The sequence below is a fragment of the Cervus canadensis genome, chromosome 11 (genome assembly GCF_019320065.1).
Source record: "Cervus canadensis isolate Bull #8, Minnesota chromosome 11, ASM1932006v1, whole genome shotgun sequence".
Taxonomy (NCBI): domain Eukaryota; kingdom Metazoa; phylum Chordata; class Mammalia; order Artiodactyla; family Cervidae; genus Cervus; species Cervus canadensis.
In genome coordinates, this window is record NC_057396.1 from 34,089,519 (window position 1) to 34,116,102 (window position 26,584).

Consider the following 26,584-nt stretch of genomic DNA (forward strand, 5'->3'; position numbering starts at 1 on the left):
GATATAGAGACAGTGACAGAGAGAGGGGTTGAAATAGAAATACAGAATGGCACCAGCACTTAAATGTTGTGGTTTGCAAAACAAATTTCCTGAGGACTGCTCTCCAGGTGAGTTCTAGTTCCTGTAGTTTCGCAGAAACAGTATAGTCTGGATATCAGGCTCTGATGCTCCTGCCAGGAGCACACACATCTGAACAGGGGACCCTAGAAGAGTCAAAGCTCTCAGGGCCCCAGGGAGCAGGGCCAGGCTGGGGCTGCAGGCAGCAGGTGGGGAATGGCTGCTCTCTGAGAAGCCACTTGTCCCAGGCATTGCTGCCACACTCCCCCGGTACCACAGCTGGGAGATTTCGGGAACAAAGCCCATCAGAGTGTCTCTGGCCAAGGATCTGAACCTCAACACTGGAGTCCCCATGTTTCCCTGGGGCGTGTCCTGGTCTCCCCTCAGAAAGGCCAATTAATCCTAGCCTGAAAAAAAAGAAAAAAAAAATCCTAGCCTAAACTTAAGTCAGTGCTTGTAGCTTCTCAGAGGGCTGCAAGCATTGTAATAGAAGACTTGACAACAGAGCTCTTTCAAGTCTGACTCTGATCCTTAACCGCTGGGATTTGGGCACATGTGATCTCTGTGGAGGAGTTGTGTGGGGTACGGTGAGGGGGCCCAGGGAGCCTTTTCTGAAGACAACCGTGACAAGGCCCCCCTCACCCCGGATGACTCACTAACAAGGGCTGTCACGATCTCCTCCATGCTCTCCAGGAAGCTGCTGAGGTGCTGGGTGAAGGGCAGGTGTGGGGAGGTGACCTGGGCCACCACGGCCGCAGCCTCGGCCCGCGTGGCTTCTGAGTGGCTGTCGTCGGTCAAAATGTCAGCCAAGCACAGCACGCCATCCACCTGCAAGCAGAGAGACGGCACATGTGCGTGATAATAATGAAACCAGATCAGTGGCTTCCCATGGGCTTCTTAGATAGTGAGCATCAGCAGGCGTCCAGGGGCTAGGCCAGGGCGTCCACCACAGCGAACTCTAGCGGAAAGAACAGTCCCTTAGGAATCTCACACCCCTAAGCGCCCCTCCCTGCTCCCTCCTGCTCAGTCACCCAGCTTCTCTGAGACTCTGTTTCCTCATCCACCAACACGGTGTGAGGAGTTAAAGAGATGAAGCAGGAGATGCTGGGTAGATGCTTGACAGATGTTGGCTCCCTCCTCCCCTCCTTGGGTCAGCAGCAGGCTGAGCTCAGCGTCCTTTTCCCCAATCTTGTCCTCCACCACCTTCCCCCAAGAGGCCTTCTTCTCTCTGCCCCACCAGAGAGAAGCAAACCTGGGCACAGTGGACCTGAATGCCCGGGAAAGATGTCAACCCCCCAAGTTCTGCTCCAGTCGGACCTGCTCTTGGCACTGTAACTTCATGAGAGAGTAATATATGCCCGCTTCCACTGAGCAAGTGTTATTACACCATTAATCCTCATAACCGCCTTCTGAGGTCAGTGCTATGATACACGGTGCATGTGTTATTATATCATTCATCCTTTTAATAACCTTCTGAGGTCAGTGTTATCATTATCTTCGATTTAAAGATGAAGAAACTGAGACACACAAAGGTTCATTGACTTACCCCCAATCACAGACTTTAAAACCAGTTGCTTTGGGATTTGAACCAAAACGGCTTAGCCTCAAAGCCCAGTTTTGACAAGGTGTCACGCTGTGCTGCCTTCTGAGAAGGGACACCTGAGCTTAGCCTCCAGCAAGGGCAAGCAGGTGAGACTTGTTCAGAGAAAAGGCGGCAGGAACTTGCCAAGGTCAGCTCAACAATACTCCTCAGATGACCCAGGATGCCCGCCTGTCTGGGGACCCTGCCATCAAGGGCCAGGGAGACCTTCCCTTGTTTGGGGTCAGGGCAGGGAGGGGCAAGGCAGGGACAGAGGCAGGGTGAGGTGAGGTGAGGTGAGGAGAAGCCCGTGCAGCTGCCTCGGGCCTGGGCTCCTGTCCCCACACCATTACTTCCTGCCACTCAGCTCCAGCCACTCTCCAGGGGCTGCATTTAGCCTGACTAATTACCCAGTCATGTTCTAGGCCTCCCTTAAATGCTCTTGGGAGCCCTAAGGGCCATTAGCAGTGAAAGCCTTTGGCAATCTCAGACTCAAAAGAGACAAATGTGGAAACAGGAGCCTGGGGAACGGTCCGCAATAAAACTCACCTGGATGTGCTCAATAAAAGAGAGCAAACAGCGGCCGGCAGCCCCCGCAGGACTGGGCTCTTGCCAGGTGTTTGACTAACAGGCCCTCTGGGAGAGACCTCACCTGGGCCCAGCGAAGGAACGGGAGCTACTCTGGGCCTAGAAACAGGAAGCCACCCTCTTACTGCAACCTAAGACACCTCTTAAGCTTATCTGGTTCATTGCCTCCCCCCTCCCAGCACCATCCAAGGCTAGAGAGCAACAGGGTCTCTAGTGGGGGGCTCTCTCAGCCAGTCCAACCCCCTAATCTCATCTTGGATGCCCATGGAGTTGCATCCCAGCCCCAGCTGGGAATGCTGGTCAGGCCCAAACTATATTCAGACCTAATCCCCAGCACGTTGAGGGAGACGGGCCAATCTGAACACACTACAGAGGTCAGGGAATGGACGGTCCCCAAGCCCATTCACCAGCCCAGACTCCCGCTTGGCAAACCCATTGAGCACAGCCTCCCTGTGCGCATGCCAAGTGCCAGGCTGTGTACTCGAGCAGAGGGGCAGGGGCAAGTGACTCATCCACAAATGACCATTGTACAACCTGACTTCTGGGAAGACCTCCCGGAAGCCGCTCTGATTTAAAGCCCACACCCCAGATCGGGGAGGGAGACCCTCTTCAGAGCTCACATCTTGGCAGATCTACTGTCATGACAGCATGTATAACTGGATCCCACAGATTCCTGACCCCTGGAAAGTGACCCTGAATTGTTGAGTGGGTCAATTTCCTAGCCTTCTGGCTCTGATGCCACTGACTGGCCATGTGGCCTCCTGCTAGCAAGCGGCCACCAACCAAAATTGATCTCCATATCCATCACCGTCTCAGCAACTTCAGTCTAGCCCAGCTCATCATTAGGAGTCCCTGAAGGGCCCCCACCACTGGGCTGTGGGCTTCCCAGTGTCTGAACCAATTCCTATAGTCTCAGAAAATGCACGGCCTCTGGAGTCACACCTAGCTGTTCTGAATCCTGCCTCCATATTTACTAGCTGGACGATTTTGGTACCTACTTTGAGCCTTTAATTTGGGTGTATATATATGTATAGATATACATATACATAAATATATGAAAATGAAAGTCGCTCCGTCGTGTCCGACTCTTAGTGACTCCATGGACTGCACCCCACTAGGCTCCTCTGTCTCTGGAATTCTCCAGGCGAGAATACTGGAGTGGGTAGCCATTTCCTTCTCCAAGGGGATCGAACCCAGGCCTCCTGCATTGCAGGCAGATTCTTTACCATCTGAGCCACCAGGGAAGTGCTATATATATAAATATATATATATATATATATATATGATGGATAAACCCCAAAAGGACTGAAATCTGGGATTAACTAAGAGAATGCATATGCAGTGCCTGCCACATGGTGGCACCATCATCCCACCTTATCCCCATCTAGCAGGTACAGTCATCTCTCCTAGACTCGGGGCCCTGAGTCCTTTCACTTTCCCTACCCTGGCTTAGGCCTCCCACCTGGACTTCTCTCCAGAGCTCCTTTCTGCAGGCTCCTGTGAGCTTGTGACCCCATGGGCAACCTCAGCTCTGTGGACTGGGGCCTACAAGTTTTCTCATTTGCTTGACAACCCTGGATCATGCAGGCCAGAACTAGAATTTTGCAAAGGTCAGTGACTCCTGCATTAATGCCTGACCAGGAACAATAAGATGAACAATTACTTTCCTCAGAAGGGAACTGAGAGAAAAAGTACCATCCATGCATCTTTAAAGTTCAACAAACAGTGACTGAGCATCTACACTGTGACCGATGCTGAACTAGGCAGACTGATACAGAGATGAATTGGAACAAATAAAAGATGAAGAAACAGAGAGATACAGAAATCAAAGAGAAACAGGGGTGGGAGAGGGAGAAGTGGAAAGAGAGAGGTCATATACTTAAAAGGACTTGGGAACTTGACTGGTGCAAAGCCCAGCCTCTCCATTCCTCTTCTTTGGCCTTTTTAATTACCTCCCCCTGCTGAGAACTCTCTCCATCTGGGCCTCTCCTCTTCCTGGGCCTCCACGATACCTACTTTGGGGCCCATCTCCTCCTAGCTAACTGCTTCTTAACCCCAGAGTTTGCCGTCAACCCACTCTGGACCACGTCAGCAACACCTCTCAAACTCAAGTGACCTTAATGACTCTCCATAGGCACTGTCAAACCTAGCCCTCCAGCTCTGACCTCCTTTCCCAAGATCCACATACACATTTCCAACCTGCTATGGGGTCTCTTTATGTTCAATTCCAAAAGTAATTTTCCCAGATATTTCATAGACAACTCAAACCTAGTTCACTTACAGCTGAAGTGTTCATCTTCCCTGCCTTCCCTCCTCACTCCCTCTCAGACCCAGGTGAGAAATCCCCTCCTCTGTGAACATGCACCTTCCTCCCCCAGTCAGAAGATCTCTGTCCTGCACACTATGGTCTGCCCGCAACTAGAACACTTACTATGTTGGCTCGTGTGTGCTAAGGTGCTTCAGCTGTGTCTAACTCTCTATGGACTGAAGCCCGCCAAGCTCCTCTGTCCATGGGATGCTCTAGGCAAGAATACTGGAGTGGGTTGCCATTTCCTTCTCCAGGGGATCTTTCTGACCCAGAGATGGAACCTGAATCTCCCGTGCCTCCTGCACTGGCAGGCGGATTCTTTACCACGGAGCCACCTGGGAAGTCCCACCGTGTTGGTAAATGCCTAGTTTACATGCCCATCCCTGCCCTAGATCTGAGCAGCTTGGAGCGGCTCCTGCACTGAATCTTCTCTGGTGTCTAGTAGGCAGCTGAGGCCTGACCAACAACCTCAGCTGCGTGAAGTGTGGGCTGAATGATGAGGAAACAGAGGCCCAGGGAAGGGAAGAGACTGCTCAGACCACAAAGCAAGGTGAAACCACGGCCGAGACTCCCATCCTGGTTCCCCCTCTCCTGGCCCTGTGACCCATCTGTGGGGCCTTTGACACGGGCAGCAAAGGAAGAGGCTGGCAAGAGGGCCAGGTCAGCAGGGGCTGCTCAACTCAGCCCCTCTCGTGGGCCCAGGAGTAGCCCAGCATGAGACCAGCTCCCTCCAACACCGGTTCCATTTCTGAAGAGCCTCCATCCCCAAACACCCACTTCCCACCCTCAGTCGTGAACTGAGTGATGCCAAGAGAACAATCTAATCAAAGCACTTTCACATCCCTAAAGAGATGGCTGCTGGAAGCACTTAGAGGTAATTAGCTTTTACGTACAGTGGGATGGGCTGGTCCTGGTGACAAGCTTTCCTCATGGGAGGGCATTCAAGTGATGCTGAGGATGGTCTGGCCTGGTTACTACTTGGGTTGTAGGACTGATGCACCCTGAATCTGGATGAAGAGGGGACAGGCAGACTGTGAAAGTCTCTCTGGGAGGTGGGAGAAGGAGTGTGGAAACCATGCCCTTGAGGAATCCAAATGTACTGTAAACATCACATCCGATTTATGAGCAATGTCCTCCTACTGACCTTCGGAAAAGTAGCAGCAGTGGCTTTTCGGTGAATATCTAAGGGACACAGGCCAGTATACAAAGGCCCATCATGTACCACTGGTGCTTGCCTGCTACTTTCTAACTCCTTTTTGCATGTTTCATTTTTAGGGGAAGTCAGGTGTTGCTTGTTGTAACAGATCAACAGAATCATGTGAAAGCAGCGATAACAGCTGTGGGGTGGAAGGGGAGCATGACCTAAAGACCTCCCCGAATTTCTTCCTTCACCTTTATGTCCACTTGGACACAAGAAGCCTGCAGAAAAAAACAAAAGACAAGTGGGAACCACAAAGAAGTTGGAATCCTGCTCATCGATGGATCTGCATATCCAAGGTACAGCCAAAGGGAAAATCCAATCACAGTCAGAGAGGGAAGCAGGGTCACATCCAAGGAAGCAAGGTCAAGTGCAGGCCAAGGGACAGCGCAAAGTGTTTGGTGGAATAATTGAGCCCACCGGCCAGAAGCGGGTCTGAATGTGGGATATAAACCAGATGAGGGCAAAGTTCAGGACAAAGTCTATGAAAAAAGTAAGGGGTTAAAGGCTTACTTTATAAAATAATATGTTTGTTTTAAGTAGTGGTGGGAGAGCTGGGAGCCCAATAGAAAGTTACAGAAAGTAAAACACACCTTCAGGAGGATAATATAATCTTCCTCCCAAATGAACATACCCAGACCCCACTCAACCTCTTTTACCCTTTCAAGCAAGAATCTTCGATTAAAAGTCAAGTGCCAAATCAGACAAAAACAAATATGAGTATGAAATAGGGAATGGAACAGTGGATGAAAGGGATTATATAACCAGTTTGGCAGCCAAGTCAGTGATGAAGAAAGAGGTGAGTTATTGAGGTGGAAAGAAATCAAGAATTAAATCACTTAAGACTATAAATAAAAAATAATTTCCCCATCGAGCAAGTGATTTTCCTTAAAGCAGATTGTTGAAAAGATGCTCTGGAGGCATTTCGTGGTGGAAGGAGTGGAGTTTGTGAGAAGGTTTCAAAGGTCACTAAGAAAAAGTTCATTTCCCTTTGGGTGAAGGATGCTAGGCATGTAATGATATGAAAAAACCAAGTTTTCCATAAAGCACTCCGGGCACAGCTGGAATCTGAATTGTACCAAAGTACTTCTAGATTAGTGGTCATTTGCCTGGTTCTCAGATGATTAGAATCATATGTGCAATTGTTATAACAGTAATGCCTGCACTTCACCACCAGAAATTCTGATTTAGCTGGTCTGGGATGGAGTCCTGTCATCAATATTCTTGAGCTTCCTCAAGTGACCCTAGCAGAGATCCTGGGCTCAGCCCAGTCTTCTAGAAGTAGCGATGGTACAGTGGGAGCTGCACAAACCTAGGAGCAAGAAAAGCCTGGGTTCACGACTCAACTGTGTTAACTGCTGACATGGTGAAATGAGCAAGTTATTCATCTTCTCGAAGCCTCAGTAATCTAGTCCTTCACATGATAATGCCACACTTAAGGAGAAAGTGAATGAATGTCAAAACTATTCCCCCTGAAATCTGTATCAAGACAGAGACAGCTATTATCACCACTGCTACTTAACACTTTACAGTAACCCTACGTAATAGAAGAGAAAGAAATAAAAAGGTATAATGACTCCAAAAGAGGAAGTGAAACTGTCATAATTTACAGATGACATGATTGTACCCCTGTGGCACAGTTGGTAAAGACTGCCTGCCAATGCAAGAGACGCAAGAGACGTGGGTTCAGTCCCTGGATTGGGAAGATCCCCTGGAGAAGGGAATGCAACCCACTCCAATATTCTTGCCAGGGAAATTCCATGGACAGAGGAGCCTGGTGGGCTACAGTCCAGGGGGTCACAAAAGAGTCAGACATGACTGAGCACTCACTTCTTCTTCAATGTACATAATCCAAATCTGTATAAAATCCCAAAGAATCTACACACCACTAAAATTAATAAGTGAATTCAGCAAGATCATTAGATACAATATTCAAAATTGTATTTTCTATATATTACCAATAATTAGAAAATAAAAATTCAAATAACACACATTAGCATAAAAACATATCTAGAAATAAATCTTAAAAATGTGGAAGATATCAATACTAAAAACTCAAAACATTGCTGAGAGAGAGAGTAGCAAGGTATACTACATTTATTGACCAGAATACCCTATACTGTCTAAGATGTCAACTTTCCCTGAATTTATTTACAAATTTAAAGAAATTTCAATCAAAATCTCTGCAGGTATCTTTGGAGAAAGAAACAAGCTGATTATAAACTATATATAGAAAAGAAAAAAACTTAGAATTACCAAGAAAGTCTTAAACAATAACAATATTAGAGGATCTATACTACCAAATATGAAAAACTGTTTAGATTATAGGGACTCAGCCAAAGCCATATTGGTACAAGGGTGGACAAAAAGACTAATTGAACAGAAAAATAGTCTAAAAACAGACATACCTGTGTCATTACTTTACCTACAACAAAGGTACCATTTTAATTCAGTGGTGAAAAACATTATCTTTTTGGTAAATGGTGCTGGCTCCATTGGATATCATATGGAAAAACACTGAATCTTGAACATCAAAAAAATTTAATTTAAAATAGACCATTGAACTAAATGTGAAAGGTAAAATAATAAAGCTCCTAGAAGAGAATATAGGAGACTCTTTTCATGATTCAGGGGAACATAAACCTTTTTTAAATGGAGACGAGAAACACTAACTATAAAAGAAAAGATCAATAAATTGGACTTTATCAAAGTTAATTTCTATCCATCTAAAGACACCATTAAGAAAATGAAAAAGCAAACCACGGACTGAGAATATGTATTCTTAATAGACATATCTGACAAAGGGTTTTATGTAGAATACATATTTTTAAGCTTATAAGTCAATAAGAAAAAGGCAATTCATTTTTTTTTAATGGGCAAAAGTCTCAAATAGACATTTCACAGAAGATAGCCAAATGGTCAGTGAGTGCTCAGTCACTTCAGTAATGTCCAACAATCTGCAACCCCATGAACTGTAGCTTGCCACGCTCCTCTGTCCACGGAACTCTCCAGGTAAGAATCCTGGAGTGGGTTACCATTTCCTTCTCCAGGGAAGCTTCCCAACCCAGGGATCGAACCCGAGTCTCCTGCAGCTCCTGCACTGCACGTGGAGTCTTTACCATTAAGCCACCGTGGAAGCCCTTGGTTTTGCATGTACATATATATATGTTTTATTATATATATTAATGTGTATAACATATAATATACACAAGTTACAATTTTTTGCAGTAATCACAAATACTGAAACCCATGGTTTGTTCTACTTATAATATAGTGCTCTACTTCCACTGAAACAAAATTGTTAATCACGCTTCAAAGGAAAATTTAACCCATAGAGGTACATGTCATGGCACAAACCAATTAAATGAAGCATTTATTCAAATTCCTTCCTGTCCAAAGGACAGGAAACAGTTTAAGATAATTTAGTAAAAACCAAAAGTTGGGGAATTCCCTGGCAGTCCAGTGGTTAGGACTCCAGGCTTTCACTGCCTGGAGCGAGGGTTCAAACCCTGGTCAAGGAACTAAGATGCCACAAAGAAACAAGCTGCATGATGCAGCCAAAGAAACAACAACAAAAAACTCCTCTCCCTCAGCCCCTAAAATAATTCAGTTTTTCCAAAGATAGGTCAATGACCTAAATAATAATGGTATAGAATGGAGTAATGAAAACAATCTCCTCTTAGTATGCTAGATATGCAAACTGGCAGATATAATTGGCCCAACAAAAGTTCAAAGTTTGCATTAAAAATGGACAGAAGGCATTGTCAATGAATTTTATGAACAGGTAAGTGGAAACATAGGATCAGTGGGCCTTTTAAGAGCTGCCATCTGAAGACACTACCTTTTTGGGTTGAAAAGCTACATTAAATGCTTGAAATGATATGGAAAAATTGCTCAAAAGTATTAGTTGTCAGTGAGATGAAAATTAAAATCACCATGAGAGATCACTATATGCCCAAGGAGGCCAGGAACAGGGCACTGCATGTCCAGTTACCACAAGGCTTCAGATTAATTATTTGTATTTTTTTTTTTTTGGCTGCACCACGCAGTACATGGGATCTTAGTTCCCCAGCCAGGATCAAACCCACACCCCCTGCAGTGGAAGTGCAGAATCTTAACCACTGGAATTCCCAAACTAATTATTTGTACTTTGAAAGTAGCCCAAGGAGAATGAAACCCTCCTTGGAGACTGTGTGTTCACTACCTGTGTGGGTCTTCCCATTGCCCCTTCCTCCCTTATCCTGTGTCTCCTCCTCTTTCTCGTTCCCCTCCCTCTCCCTGTCTCGGTCTCCGTGGGTGACCAGATGACCCACCACCTGCTGCCAGGTGCATCCTGGCTCCCCTCCATCTCCGTGCTGTCGGTGCCAGTCTGTTCCCAGGGAATGGGTCCTCCCATGTCAAATTCTGCCCCCAAACCTGCACACTCTCTCTTCCCTCAGTCTCCTGTCTCTGCTGCAGCAGCTTCCTTCCCCCGCTGGCCTCTGACCTGGCACTGGCCCCGCTCCAGAAGCCAAGGGGAAGCCGTGACGGTACAGGCCCCAGCTGGGCACCCCGTCCAGGGTGCCGAGCAGCCCTTGCTTCCCTGCGGCACAGCTTCCCTCCTCCCCGACACAAGCATCATGTTCACATCTGACTTCAGATGGGCAGATTCCCTGCTCGCACTAGATTACTTGGGGGTACAGACGGGAAATGCACTTTGCTGATGTTTTACCCTGCCGAGCTTACTGCCCCTCACCCACCACACACACTCACACACATACACACACACACACGGTTCTCAGGCACAGGCCTCCACCTATGAACTCACAAGGAGAGGTGCCCAGCTCTCTTCTGATGACACACACTGGCCGCAGAGAAGAAGCACCAGAACCCCCAGTCCAGCCAGCTCAACACCTTCTAAGTTGTGTTCACACGTTCGTCTTCCAAGATCACTTCATCGGGCACACGATACCAGCAGAACAGACACTCCACTCAGCGAATGAGAACACCAAGGCTTATGGGGATTAGGAAAGTTCCCTGTGGCTCCCCAGCAAACCAGTAGCAAAGGAGGAGCTGGCCCCAGGCTCTCCACACTATTGCCAGTCTGGGGACAAGGTCTGTTTGCAGACTCCAGAGCTTGGGCTCAGAGTGACAGGAGGGAGAGAAATGGAGGGGAGAGGAAGCTGGAACTAACTACTCGGGCCAGATGGTACAAAAAGGGGCTCAGGGCAAATCCCATAGAAAGATTTTCAGCCAGTCCATCCTTGCTAAGGGACCTACGTCTTCACTCCCACACCCCACCCCACGCAGGGGCCCGGAACTGCTCACAGGCTGTATCCACACGAAGTCAGGCAGCCAGCCTTCTGGCCGCAGCCCTGCTGCTAACAGTGGGAGCCTGGGACGCAGGAACTTTGCCTCTCTGAGTCTCTGTCCTGCCATTAGCAATGGAAGGATGCACCAGAACTCTTCCAACTGTATTTATTCATCCATGCAGCAAAAATTATTCATCTGTGTGTGCAAGCCACTTCCCTAATGGACCAAGGAGTGGGCGGGATAGAGTCTGCTGGTGGGGAAGCTTAGACAGTGCTCTGAGGTCAGGGGTGTAGGTCACACTCCCAGGGGAGCACCAATATGAGCTCCAAGAGGGAGGAGGGCTGCCAGGAAGGCCGTTCAGAGATGTGTATCGACCGACATTAGCAAGTACCACTGAACCACTCCACTGGGACAGCCTCACCTAGGCAGGTGCTCCAGGCAAGGAAGCCCTGAGAATGGTTAGTGGAAGAATTTGATAAGAAGGGGAAAACAGCTTGCAGTTATGGTATGTTGACTCATTTTGTTCTCATCATCTGCAAGGCAGGGATTATCACTGCACTTTACGTATGATGGCACAGGTCTGGAGCAGGGCAAAGTCAGCTCATAGTGAGTGGGTGGAATGCCAGACATCGAACCGGGTCTGTGTGTTGGAGGGGCAATGTGCTGAACGTGGCTTGCTCAGAGGGCTCCTTTAGTACTGGGCTTGGGGTGGGGTGGGGGGGCAGGGTGGATTTTATGCAGTGAGAACTAGGGGGTTTAGGAAGGATTCTGCTCCAGGAAGGCATAGGACAAGCACTGTGAAAGACTGTAAGTTGGAGACATGTTAGATCACAAGGGGGCATCCCTAGTAGTTCAGACTGTAAAGAATCTGCATGCAATTCAGAAGACCTGGGTTTGATCCTGGAGAAGGGAATGGCTACCCACTCTAGTATTGTTGCCTGGAGAATACCATGGACAGAGGAGCCTAGCAGTCCTCAGCGTTGCAGAGTCAGATACAACTGAGCAGCTAACACTAGATTACAAGATGTATCTCCAAACTCCCCCGGGAGGAAGCTGCTTTAGTAGAAAGAAGACTCTGTTGACTTGAATTTGCAAATCAGGCCACATTCAGGACACATCGTGGCCCTGACCACTGGTTCAGACCAGTTTTGCCAAGTAGAGAAGACAGCCCAGGGCCGCGCGTCAGAGGCAGCTGCTGCTCTTGTCCACCAGGTGGCGCTGTTGCACAGCGCATGGGGACCGCCGAGGCCCTACTGCCGCGTGCACGACTGAGGCTGCCCTCTTCAAACTCGGGTTTGGAGTGCGGTGCAGACCCGGGGCCAGCAAGGCCTTCTTATCTGGACAATACTGGCCCCTACATAATCTCTGAGTGAATCTCAAAGGGACAGGCAGGGGGAGCAGGGCAGAGTCCCTAATTCTATCCCGTCTCCACATCCTTGGGGCTTCCAGATGGCTCAGATGCTTCCCTGACGGCTGCCTGCAGTGCAGAGACCCGGGTTCAGTCCCTTGGTTGGGAAAATTCCCTGGAGAAAGAAATGGCAACCCACTCCAGTATTCTTGCCTGGAAAATTCCATGGACGGAGGAGCCTGGCAGGCTACAGTCCATGGGGTCACAAAGAGTCAGACATGACACTGCCTCTGCCAGTGTCTTTATGCCTTGCAGCCTCAACTTTCCCTTCTGTAAAATGGGCATAACCATCTCTGTGTGCCTTCCCTGTAAAATGACTGTGTGGATCAAATGAGCAAAAGGATGAGGAAAACAGGTTAATTTTTTTTATATGTGACTTATTTCTAACCATCTGCAGCCCTACAAGAAGCAGGCAGTGGAAAGAAGCTCCTGTAAGATGGCATCTGGAGAGACAGAGCCTCCCCACCCAGTTCCCTCCTGCCCAGGGTTTCTGGGTCCAGGCCTCCCTGTCTCCAGCCTGGTCCTTCAGATGTCAGGGCATCTTAATACCAAGAAGCCGCCCCAGGAAACGGAGTGAGGGAGCTGCGTGGAGACAGGCAGCAGTGTCCCCATCCCTCATCACTGATGCTTCTCTTCTTAGACTTGAAGTTGAGCCCTCCTTCCCTCCCCACTGTTCATCTTTAATTTCTCCATCGATTTTCATTAAACTCTCTTCTTGGCTCCAACACAGGATGAACTCCGTATTTGAAAAAAAGAAATCTCTTTCGAAAGTAAGATTGTCTCTGGTATCACGGCTGGAAGAGGCAATTACCAGAACTCTCATGGAGGTTGTCTCAGGCCATTTGAGCGCTGGGCTTGGAGAGACCCCTACGGCCCAAGACTCTAGGTTCCTGCCCCACAGCCCCAGCCTGGCTCTAGTCCCCACCCTCCTCCAACCCCATCCTGGCCCCTGGCCCTGTCCAACCCTGGCCTCTGCACCAGTGGTGCCCTGACCATCTCATTAGCCAATCAGAATACTGGAAGTCTGCCAGCGTCACTATAAAACCCTAGGACTCAGGATTCCTGGGGGTGTTGCAGGGTTTCCCCAGACTAACCCAAAAAGGTGAAGATAAACAGGCCAGGAAAGAAGGAAGGGACACAGACAAAGGCGAGTTCTGCCTCCATGCAGGCCCCACCCACACTGCTGCATCACCTCACCATGGCAACCCCATAAAGAGGAAACAGAGATTCAGAGAGGAGTCACTTGCTCTCTAGCCCCCTTGCAGCCTCCCCACAGATTGGCAGTCCTCCCCTTGGTGATGCCAGTCCACCGTCCCAGCTCTAGTCCTCCCCAAGGCTGCCCTGACCAGTCCAGGTGGGTTGGGTCACCCGATAACCATCTGCTCTCACCGGGCCATGTGGCCTTGGGGCCCTCACTCTCGATTTGGCCCTCATTTTTCTTCATCCCATCTTCTCCAAAGTGAGTCCCAGAGAACGCTGCCTTCTCTTCTGGGCGCCCCCAATTCACTGAGCTCCTAAAAGGCTCAGAGCCCCACTGGCCTAGCTGCAGATTCCCTCAGCTGAGGCCACTTTCGGGGCTCCGCCTTGGTCCTCTGGGCCAGCTCCACTGCCTCCTGCCACTGACATCACCAGCCCCCCAGGCACAGGTGAAGCCACTGGCCTGCGGCTTCTGATGGCCATGGGGCTGCCCCGTGGCCATCGCAGGTGGGAGGCAGGGAACAGTTCCTTGTCTCTCCCTCCCAGAGCCCAGCACAGGGACTGGGGAGTGAGGGGTGACTGTCTGCTGAGGGTGCACGGGAGGGAGGACAGACTTCCCGAAACCCGCTGCCCCAGGGGAACAGGATGAACCGGACCTCCGGAAAGAAAGAATGGAGGCTTGCAAGACCCTTCAGACACCTCTGGAGAGGACTTCTTGCCGTCTTGCGGCTCCACACCTGCTCAGGAATCTCCATACCTGCCCCCTTTTCCAGACCAGTACCCAGAGCCTGGGTCCCTGGGAGCCACTGCCCTGCGGTGCCAACCTCAAAAGGGCCGGCTCTTCCTGGGGTCACAGAGTATAAAGAACTGGGCTTTGGAAACCAGCCAGGCTTTGAATCCAAACTCCACATTCATGAGCTGAGTCTCAGTTTCCTCCCCTGTAAAATGGAGAGGTTGTGGGGACTTGTGTTCCACACTTCTGCTCACTGTGCACGGGGCAGCATCTTTGGCCTTGCTAACCCTTCCTGCTGACAGGCCAGCCCTCCCTTCTCCACCAAACCAGCATCTCCCTGAGGCCACTGATGTCCAAAACCCCGGCAATTGGAATTACCTGCACCACAATCATAACAGCTACCATTTATTCAGTGCCTAGTGGGAGCCAGGAACCACACTGCCGTGCACCTATTCATCTCTGATGGCCCTGGGAGGTAGAGTTCATTGTGCACCTTTGATAGATGAAAAAACTGCACCTCTGAGAAGTTAAATAACTTGCCCAGGGAAATGTGTCCAAGTTCGTAGGTGGACAAGCCTGGATTCACAACCAGAAGAGCCTGACTCTCAGAGGCCACAGTTTCCCCAGCACGCTGGACAGTTCACAACAAACGTGTGATGACAGAATGAGTTAGTAGCAGGATGAGATGGTGATGGACTGAGTGGGCGAGCAAGGAAGCAAATGACTTGAAAGTAAGTGAATGGCTGGATGACAGAGAAAGAAGAAGCAGGTGATTAAGTGAGTCTATGGCCATGTGAATGCCTCAAGCCCGACAGAGCTCGAGCATCACACAGCAGGGCTGAGGATGGATGGGGCGTCTGGTGACCTGATAGACTCACACTCTGCCAGGGTCTGTGCATGACTTAATGAACTGCTCCAAGGTGGTGGGAAGGGGAGAGGGTAGGTAGCTGCAGACAAAGATGGATTTCACCAAATTTAGCGCGTTTCTTGTGGCAATTAATTACAGGAGCCTTGGGGAGGAGGTGAGGCCAGTAAATCAGGGGAGGCTGAGGCTGTGACATTATCTAAGGAAGGCATGAGCTGTGCCTGGTGAGTGGGCAGTGGGCGAGAGCCCGCGGGCACCTGCTCTCCACTTATGCCTCCACCCAGTCTGTTGTGCTGTGGCTTCTGCGATCCAGCCCATCCCCAGACTTCTTTACCTTTCACCCTAAACATGGACAGTGGCGACCTCACCAGAGCGTTTTGAGGCCAGCACTCAGCACCCAGATCACAGACTGTGAGCGGGACCTGGGGGAGGAGCAGGTGACCCAGGACCACCTGGGCGTCTCTAGAATGTCTCACAGCTTTGGAAACAGTATGATGTGGAGCAAAGGAGCACGGACCTTGGCCTCACGCACTGGAGCTGAGTCCTGGATGGGCATGATGGTTCGCAACCCAGTCTGGCTCCAGCTCATCTCATCAGTTCATGTTCAGTCGCTCAGTCATGTCCGACTCTTTGTGATCCTGGATCAAATGACCACCAGGCCACCTATTAGCTGTGTGCCCTTGAGCAAGTTGCTTCACTTCTCTGAGTCTTCCTTCCTTCTATAAATGACATGGATAACAGCACCGATGGGTTACCGATTAAGTGACACCATGAAAGGAATGGTCTGGCCAGTGCTTGCACACAGCAAGTACTCAATAAATGTTAATTATTGTCTTTTTCTGGAGGAGGAAATGGCAACCCACTCCAGTACCCTTGCCTGGAAAATCCCATGGATGAAGGAGCCTGGTAGGCTATAGTCCATGGGGTTGCAAAGAGTTGGACACGACTGAGCAACTTCACTTTCACTTTCATTGTCTTTTTAGCCATGGCCATGATGTCCTTATTATCTGATAGGTTAGGGGTGGATAAACATTTTCTGTAGAGGGCCAGGTGGTAAATATTTTTGACTGCATGTTCTCTTGCAATTATCCAATTATGCTGTTGTAGGGAAACCAGACATTTACAACACCTAAATGAAGGAGCCTGGCAGTGTTCCATTAAAACTTTATGGATCAAAAATTTGAACTTCACATAATTTTCACGTGACATCAAATGTTATTCCCCTCATATTTTTATAATCATTTAAAAATGACTTAACTCATGGACTGTACATGCCAAAAACAACAGGCTGACTTTGGCCCACAGGTTATAACTTGCCACCCCATGAACTAGAGCGCAAACTCTAAGAGAACCAGGGTGGCTGTCTGTTTTGTTCACTGCTATGCTCCCAACACATAAAACAGTGCCTGGCAAACAGCAGACGGTTGATAAAAGTTTGCTGAATGAATGAATGATGAGCTGTGTGATTCTGTGCACTTCATAATGCTGGGCCTTGGTTTCTTTATCTGTGTAATGGGTATGCTTGCATGTTCAAGGTAAGCATCAAATGAAATTAAGCTGTCCATGGAGACATTTGGCAAGCTGTGACTGCAGAGCTGTAGTTGCAGTTTCTGACCACAAGGGGACTCCTTTCTGACACACCTCCGTCTGGCCCACTGCTTGGCAGAGCATTGTTCACAAGTATCTGCGTATGGAAAGGAATCTGACCTGGAGGAGGAGGAAGCCCAGAGAGGGCGACTTTCTCCTGGGCAAGTTAGGGGAGGGGGAAGACTAGGACACTGGCCAGAAACAGCAAGGTGGCCTGGGTTTAGCTAAAGGAATTTTTGGGGGGGTGTTCTGAGAGTATCTATTAAACCATATCTATTAAAAGTCATTGATATTGACTGAGCATTAGGCAAGCAGACAGGATCTAATCCTAGCTCCAAAACTTACTACGTGATTGTAGGTGAGTCACTTATACTGGCTGAGACACAGTTCCCTGTCTTTAAGATGAAGATAGGAAGAGCGCTCCCCTCAGTAGGTCCCGGAACCTTAATGAAGAGCTGCATGTAAGGGGCGAGGTCAGAACTGGCTGCTTAGTAATCCCTCAGGCACCGAACACTCCCCTCATCCTCTTGCTTGGTGGGTTGGGGTCTGAGTCCCAGGCCAGAGGCCCATCAGGCCTGGGAAAGACACATTTTCGCTTTCTGGCTTGGGAACCGCACAGGAAGGCGGAAGGAAAGACTGCCCCCCAGCCTTCCTGGCTGCACACGTTTTCACTCTAAACAGAAAAGTTCTGCTGTTTTTCTTTCCTGGATGGAAGTTTTCCCACTGCTCTGCAAACTCATAAGCCAAGAAATCCACTGCTTTTGGAGGACTGGTGAGTCCAGTCCCTTCTGCTTTCTTCCCTTCTTCTTTCTGCCAACCAGCATGAAAGAAGATGAGAAACAAACCCATCTGGCCATTTTCCACTCTCTAAGGAGGAAGATTCTATGGGAGAAGAGAAGATTATTCAGCGCATGAAGCTGGACATGCTCAATGCATTTTCTTCACGGAGTCTGTCTGTCTGGCCACTGCCTCTGCTCCTTTTTGCCACCTAAGCAAGCACACAAATACAAAGGCTTTTGAACCCATGGGAAGGAAACACTCTGTCCAGAGGGCTGGCCTTCGCTCCTTCACCACTTTGCTGTGTGACCCCAGACAAATGACTTGCCCGTTCTGAGTCACAGCCTTCTCATCTGTAAAATGAGTAGATTGCCCATGAACACTCCATCTTCAGCTAAAAGCACCCCAGAGCCCATGACGCTGTGGCCCTGTCCCATTATCTGAGCCGATTTGGAAAGAGGCAGGGTAGAATGTAAAACAACCATCAGTCTAGGAGTCCACACAGTGAAAAACCTGAGGGGAGGGTGGAGGTTTCCTGGGCAACCAGGACCAGACTGTGGGCAGGGATGCAGTGGAAGGGAAGCAATTTCCTTGCCCCATCCCCATTTAGACCAAGCTATGAGAACAGGCTCAAGGTACCTACCCCCAACCCTGCAGACATGGCAACTGTCACCAGGACATACCACAACTTTTCACCTCTCTTCCATAAAAATAATTTCAGCATCTTTCCTTGAAACATAATTGAAAAATCCCCAAGTGTCAGCCGTAGCCTCCCAACACTCCTGCTAAAATCCCTGAGGAGCCATCTGCAGGCTTGGACCCACTCAGGCCAAGAGGGAGAAGCAGACTCAGCCCTACCACCTGGGGGGCGTGAGGGTGGGGAGGGGGGTGGCTGGAACCTGTTACGTCGCCCTAGGTTGGCCTGGTACCTGGGACTGCTTGGTCACCCATATCTCCAACCCCAGACACCTCAGCTGTGGTGACCCACCATGCCCTTGGACTCAAGTGTCCTTTTCCCTTACCCTAGCCCTCTTGGGGGGATGCCCACCTGCCTGCCCAGGCATCCACGCACACCCTGCTCCTGCCTATCCTGTCCCCCAAGAAACTGGATCCTCTTCTCTTCATTCCAGGGACCTGCCACGAGGGAAGGACCAACTACCCTCAACCTCGACAGCCATCCCCATCTGACTTGTCTGCCCCCTGTGGTGTTCCACCCCTGGGCCCTGCCTTCTCCCGCCAAGCTCCTCAGCCTCTGCGCCCTTCACGTCTTCATCAGCCCCAGCAGCCCCACCTGAATGATGCTGAGGAAAGGAGGGACTCAGAGGACTTGCTCCAGGAAGAGGTCCAGATGTCCACCAAGAGGTCACTTTCCGTAGTCACCCGCCCCCTCGGGGACCTCAGTCCCCATGCAGCCAGCCAGCTGCACTCTTACCTTCTCCAGCTGGTGGACCCCCTCCTCCACACAGCAGATGGAGGCCAGCGTGCGGAGCGCCTGGGGGTAGAGGCACCGGAAAGTGTCCTGCCGGCAGACCTTGAAGAGCGCGACGACCCCACCCTCCTGGCAAGGAAAAGAAAATGTCACATGATCTCACTGTGTCACCTCTCCTGGGGCTAACACCCCCTCAACTCAGCTGGTGCATTTTGGGGTCTGTAGGGCGGCAGAACAGCCACCCCCAAATATGCCATTTTAGTCTAAGGATTGTCTGGAGCTGAAGGCAATTAAGAAGAAACAGATTAAAAAAAAAGATATCCGTCCTCCCCCTATTTGACTAAAAGCAGGACATAAATTTAAAAAGATCATTCTCCCTTTCCTCTCTACTAAGAAGGACAAGAGTTAATCACTGGAGACAACTTTAGACCCTTATCAGCCTGGATTCAGCACCAAAAGAAACTCAGATAGCCAACTTCCATCTTCAGCTACTATTAGTTTGCCATATACGTGTCTTCCCACAGTTTGCCACCCCTAAAGACTCAAGAGGGCTTCCTTTGCGGCTCAGATGGTAAAGACTCTGCCTGCAATACAGGAGACCTGGGTTTGATCCCTGCATAGGGAAGATCCCCTGGAGAAGGAAATGGCAACCCACTCCAGTATTCTTGCCTGGAGAATTCCATGGACAGAGGAGCCTGGTGGGCTATACAGTCCATAGGGTCTCAAAGAGTTGGACATGACTGAGCGACTAATACTTTCACTTTCAGAGACTCAAGGTTCTCTTCCTTTGTCTTATTACATCTCTAAAAATGTATTGTTCCTTTGCTAAGATGCTGCAGAAGCCCAAGTTGTAACCAACCCTTTGAGTTACTCATCTCTGACTGTTCCCATGGGTAAGTGCAGGGCACATGCTAATAAACTATTTTTCTTTTGTTAATGTGTCTTTTGTCAGCTTAATTTACAGGGCCCCAGCCAGAGAATCTAGGAAAGTAGTAGGAGCAAAGAATCCCCCACCCCCTCGGCCCTCCCCCCCCCGCCCCCCCGGCCCCTCCCCCGGCCCAGTTCCTACACACACACACACACACACACACACACACACACTCTCACATGTTCCCAAGCTCCCACACATGCTGCAGTGAAATGTCAGCTCCAGAAATAATGTCACCCTTGGTAATCTAAACTGGAGGTGAGGGGCCAGGGGAGGCACCTGTACTGGGACCAGGCTCAACCCCAGTTAACACTGCTGCAGACGCCTGGCAACCCCCTCCCAGCAGCCGCCTGGGAACGAGACTGGAGCTGTCAGAAATAAGTTCTAGAAACAAGCCTGAGGCAGATGGAGAGAACTGAAACCGAGATGCCTCGTGCTGGTTCTCACTATGCCAGCGACCACCTGTCACTTCTCAGATCCTCCCAGCCACCATGGCAGGAACACAAAAAGGGGCTTTATTTACATCAATACTGTAATTTCTTTCCATTTGGGGGATGGGAAAAATGGAAGTCCAGATGGATGAAATAATCATACCTCCCCCCCTAATCCACATTGGTCCTGTTTTTACTCCTTCACTCCAGTTTGTAAAAGGGAAAAATATATATATAGAAACCCTTTAGAAATGATCAGCCCAGCTCTTGAGTGCGAACCTGTATTTTTCTCTTTGTGAGAGCAGTTTATGGAAACTCCCTCACCTTGTGGCGACTTCCCAGGAGTCTGGGAGGATTTCTGAGAAGAGGCTGAGAGTGAGGCGCTCCTTCTAACTGGACAGATTAATTCAATAGAAATCACCGAAGCTACCTTGGCTCCCAGAGCAAAGTGAGATCACAACGATGACTTACCATGTGCCCAGTAGACTGGTGGCAACCCCATTCTAGACGTCCATGTCCAGAGCAGAGGAAGCTGGCCGCCCCACATCGGGCTTTACCCTGCGTCCCCCTCTTCCCTTTCCTGAGGGCTGCAGGGATGCCAGTAGCAGGAAAGAATACGTGAACAAGTGGTCTGCACCTGGTCCTGCGGGGCACTTGCCTTTAACCGCACTGCTCCTGGCTCTAACTGAGCCCATAACCCTGTTTCCTAAACTGAGAACGACGTTACAGGAAGAAGGAGGTGGGGTCAGCAAAACTGCCATCCCATCAGATTTTTGAGAACTCTCTCCACAAAAACTATACTATGCACCAAGCACTGTTGTGTGTCCTGGGGACACAGTAGGGAGGAACTGAAAGCATAGTGTATGAGCAACCAGAAGAAGCAGCAATGACCATTGCAGCCCAGCAGAGCCTCACTGAAATGAGTCACCCCAGACCTCCCCTTCCTAGAACCCAACAAAGATAAGCTCCGAGCCCTTTGCTGTCTAAGAGTTTGACAGCTTATCACAGCAGGGACCAAGACGAAAGCGTCCAGTTCTGGAGGAATTCAGGATTTCTGACATTTTATAATTAGCCAAGAGTGATCTTCAACTTCTATATTCCTACTTCCTTTTAGGATAGTTGATTTGGTGGGAAAAGGTCATATCTTAGGACGGGTAACATTGTTCATGCAGCACAAAAATATTAATGGTTTATTATATGCCAGACCCTGTGCTGGGCACTGCCTCAGTCTCCATCCATAATGAGCTCATGGTCTGGCAGACAATGTTAAAAGCAGGAAGAAATCTGGGTGGGGATGCACTGAAATGAGGATGGGGTACAGGGTTAAAAGAGCACAGAGCAAGAACTCTTGACATAATCTGGGGGGGATGGCTGTAGAAGGGTCAAAGAAAAGCACTCTGATTTTAGTCACATCATCATTTCACTAAATGTATGCCCTAGTATGGGACAAGACACTCACCCCTCTGATTTCTTGCTCCACAATCCGTATCCCTACCTGCCTACCTTCCCATGGTTCCTGGGACATCTGATAAGGGTTCCACACAAAGACCTTACTCAAAGAGTCACTGACATAAAATCAAATTACTCTTTAAAGTGAGAACTAAAAACAAGAATCCTAAGGTCTCCCTAGCCTGCCTTGCTGGCCATTAATGACCTTCCACCAGATGTAAATATCTGTATACATATACGTTTACATGTGTATGCATACTTATATATTTATATTTAATCACAGATAGTATGAATATTATTTATATATGTACAAAGATAGATTTATAAAGTGATAGATATTTGCTTCTGGAGCAGACCGTGAAGAAATGATGCCAAAGCATGAGAAGCTGAGGGCCAGGATCAACGTGGCAGCCTTCCTTTGGCTCAGGAGATACCAGCTCCAGCCTAACTATATTTAAGCCTCTGCACCCATTTGCATTGGATTCTCATTTCATCTTTTCCCAAGCCTATGAAAAACAGTCTTCTTAGCATTTTTCGCTACCAGGAGAGGAAGAGGGAAATCCCGAACCCAGACTGAGGGGATTCTGGTTCAAATCCTACTTCTGCTGCCGGGTATCTTTGGTTTAAAATGGGGTGGGGACAAGCGCATGACTCAGCTGTCAGAGGTGAAGCAAGTTAAGGTTGTGAAGGGGCTGAGCACACAGCGAGGCGGGGCCTGGACCGCCACGCAGGGGTCGGGCCGCGGAAGGCACCCTGGTTAGAAGGGTGACTGATATCCTCATGAAAGGTGTTCCAAAGGCTGGCGTGCATGCCAGGGAGAAGAGGTAGGAAGTGAGATGGAGTTGTTGCAGGGACCACTCTGGAGCCCCCACCCACCAAGGACTGAAAAGCAGCATTCGGCTTCGAGTGGGACTGGGAGTCGTCTGAGCTTGCAGAATTGCACTGTTGGCTGGAGCTTGTTTAATTTTATAGAAAGCTCTGGGCTCAGAGCCCAGCTGTATAATGGCATGCATTATTCAGACAGGCTCAGGATAAACTGTCATAAAGCCGGAGGAGGCCACTTGTAGGGTGTGTAGACGAGTGGAGGGAGAATAACAGAGGAGTTGGGCCGGGGGGGCTGGTAATTTGACAGCACGCAGGGGAGTCTGCTGGGCTCTGCACCCAGGAAGGGATGGGACTTGCCACCAGCGTCACAGGGAGGACTTGGTTTATTTTCTGGTTGTCGGAGGAACCCTGGGGGATGAGAGGATGGACCTCAGACAGGTTGCTCAAACCATCTCATGGGCACAGCTCAGAGGAATGAAGGACCTGAAGATAGACACCCTGGGCCCCCAAGGAGGTGAGTGAGGAAGGCCACTGGGGGGAGCTGCCCCACGTCTGTCACCAGATTGGGCACATTTCCTGAGTATCGAAGGTGAGGATGCTCCGCAGGGCGTACCAGGGACTCCCAGCCCCCATGTCACTGTCAGGACTGGAAACCTAAAGGTGATTCTGCTGGAGGCGGAAGATGAGACTCACCACTGAATCTTCTCTCTGTTTCAAACCTCTGTCTACTCACACCCCCTCCCCAACCCCCCCACCCCCCACCTCGCCAAGGACTGGAGACAGAGGAAGGCTGAGATTAAGTCTCTGGAGTCAGCAGATCTAGTTAAAATCTCATCTGCATTCAGGGCGCATAACCCTCTCTCTGAGTCTCTGTCCCCTTATCTTAAAAATGGGAATTATGATTATAACACATCATTAGATTATCAGGAGGATCAGATGAGATGATGAAGGGAAAGCCAGCACAGTGTTTGACATATGGTAAGGATGCAGGAGATAATGAAGGTTGTGGAGGGGGGAGGAGGGCATGGGAGGACGGGGTTGAGAAGGAGGAGGCAGGCAGGAGTAAAGAGAGACAGCCTGGCTGCCGAGAGCAAGTTCAGAGCAGCAAACAAGAGCACGGCTTCACTGCTAGACAGCCAGGTTCAAATTCAGCTTGGTCACTTACTAGTGGAAATTTCGAAAGCTCCCTAGTGATGCCAATATGCATACAGGGTTGAGAACTTCTGAGTCACACTTTGGCCCAAGAAGCTGAAGGGCCAAAGACTAAACCAGAAGTCACCACTGTGGGCTTCAGGATCATGAATCCCAAGTTAGAGAGACTTGGGTTCTAATTCTGACTCCACTCTTTATCGGCTGTGTGATCCTGAGTAAGCCTCTCAAGTCATTTCCTCAACCATAGATGAGGGAAAACATGGTAACTACTTATTAGGATGGTCTTATGATTTAAAAGAAATAAAGTTTGCAAGGCATTAAGCTCAGCGGAGAGTACACTCAAATGTTTGCTATTGAGGTATCATACAGTTCACTTCTCCCCTGAGCAAAGTTGACATTTACCCTGCTCTTCCAGATTTCTATAAAGGCTTAGATCAGCGATTGCTGAGAGTAGCCATGCCTCAGAAACACATGAAGAGCTTTTTATTTTTTTAATTAATTTACTTAATTGGAAGATAATTACTTTACAATATTGTGATGGTTTTTGCCATATATCAACATGAATCAGTTATACATATAATCAGGTATACAAGTGTCCTGCCCATCCTGAACCTCCCTCCCACCTCCCTCCCCACCCGATCCCTCTGGGTTGTGCCAGAGAGAGTCCTTAAAAACTGGGAATAGAATTGTAGAGCTTTTTACAATGTGGATTCCCAGGTTTTACCCCAGGACCTTGATAAACCTTGGGTGGGGCAAACCAGCTGTTTTCCAAAAACTCCCTGAGGGGTTGTGATGCAGAGTGAGGACTGAGACCCACCAAACTCAAGCATCTTCTTGCGACTGGCATCTGAAGTCTACTAGAGGACAAAACTCTGCTTCCAGTTGGCTCATCATTCTATCCCCGGGGTGATGCCATTTCTCAAGGGAAAGAAAGAATGGAGGGAGGGAGGAAAGAAAAGAGGGGGAAAAAAGGAAGAAGGGAGCAGGGAGGAGAAGGAAGGAAAGCAGGAAGGAAGAAAGGAGGAAAGGAAGAAAGAAAGGCAAACATAAAACAAAGACCTCAGTGAGGTCCTAGGGCTACTGACTGCCTACCTTTGCTCTAAGCATTTGGACCTCAAGTTCAGGGGCAAATTGACGGTAAGTCTAATGAATTACAGCACCCATCATAACTGAAAAAAAAAACCACAGTCTTTCTCAATTTTGTCTTTTCCTCAGGCAGTATTTCAGTGACAGCAGGCATTTTTAAGATCCAGCCAAGAACCTAAGTTGGAAGATACGATTCGTTTGGATTTGTTAAGATATGTGAAGATGGGGGAGGAGAGTTGATACTTAGAGCAGAAAGAAGCTGTCCCCACTGAACTAGCTTCCTCACACTCACGCGCGAGGCCTATTACCTTGGCCCCCTGAAGCTCACCTTAGCTATGATGCGGCACAAGGGAGCCCCCTCCTGGGTCAGGCTGAACAGGTTCCCCGTGGTGGACTCTGTGGTGTAGATATTGTCCGAGGCATCGATTTTTCTCACCAGCGCCTAAGAAAAGAGAGCAAAGTCTGATGGTCACTCACTCATCTACCCTCTGTGCGTCTTTCTCAATGGAATACCAGTAGGTCGACACTCCTAAGAGCCCCCTGAAATCTGTAATCCCACCCCATCTCCACTACCCCACCACAGGGGTGATGAGGTTCTAACTTTGGAAAAGACATGAATCAGGATGAGGTCTGAGCTGTTTGAGAAACAGCCCCATTGAGGCAGAGACAACCAATGCACCCTGCTCCAGTGGATCAGAAAATCAGCTTTCATCACTGATAGTCTCAGCAAGTACCTTTTTGCTATTCTACTGGCTCCTAATGAGAACAGAAACCATTGGTTAAATAAACAAACCATCAAGTTGCAAACCAATGGGTTGCTACACAGATGACCAAAGAAGCTGCTCGGTTTGGATGTCCGTAAGCTCATGCAAAGTCCAGCTGGATAATGGGTTCAGGGGATGAGTCAAGAGAAGCGTTCTTCTCTGCAGTAGCTTCCTGCTCAGGGGACACTTGCCTTAGGTGGACAGCCAGGTCAACATAGCAACCGGGGGTCAAAGAGTGGGTCACTCAGTGAGGAACGCCACTGATGAAGACTGAAGGGTCTCGGGCTGGCGGTGAGAGGGCTGGGAATGACTAAGCACAGGACCCCAGGAGACTCAGGAAGAGGAGCGAATGGAAAATTCATCAACAAGTGAGATATGGAGATTATTCCTAGCAGAGCTTAGCTTATTTCTGGGAAAAAGCTTTTCATGTAACCTGAAACCACTTCATAATCAGTCGTTTGTTTTGAAGCATGTGGTTCATCAATTATAAATGACTCTTACCTGCTAATTAATGTTCATTGCTCGAGTTTCTCCTGGGAGGTGTGGAGGCAGAGACTGGGGAGACTTGCCTTTGGGGTCCTCATGCGAGAAAGTAGGGCTTCTGGGAAGCCACTTGTGCGGTTTCAGTTGCTGTGTTAATTTTAAAATATTGAAATAGACTTGTTTCTAATTAACCCTGGTATTACGGAAAAGACACATAGGAAACCAGGAGATTCAATTTTCAGTGCCAGCTTGCCTTTTTTAACACACTACACTGATGAGGAAGTGTATAAAGTATGTATAGGGTTAAAAGCATGGACTCTGGAGTCAAACCGCCTGGCTTCCTGGCTTTGCCAGTTCTAAGTGCCCTAGAGATAATTGAACCCTTCCACACCCCAGTTTCCGCATGTGTAAGACGGTGGAAATAACAGTGTCTACCTCTTCTGGTGGT

At 49.1% G+C, this 26,584-nt stretch overlaps 1 protein-coding gene across 3 annotated transcripts in view; it reads right to left on the reverse strand.

Moving 5' to 3' along the window:
* INSC (INSC spindle orientation adaptor protein) overlaps positions 1-26,584 on the reverse strand; it is a 132,804-nt gene that overhangs the window by 24,408 nt on the left and 81,812 nt on the right. For all 3 annotated transcript variants that reach the window (XM_043481136.1, XM_043481138.1, XM_043481137.1), the window contains exons 6-8: positions 25,218-25,331; positions 19,022-19,147; positions 714-885 (exon numbers count right to left, since the gene is read on the reverse strand). In XM_043481136.1, the coding sequence (XP_043337071.1) occupies positions 714-885; positions 19,022-19,147; positions 25,218-25,331 (412 nt within the window). The remainder of the gene's footprint in view (positions 1-713; positions 886-19,021; positions 19,148-25,217; positions 25,332-26,584) is intronic.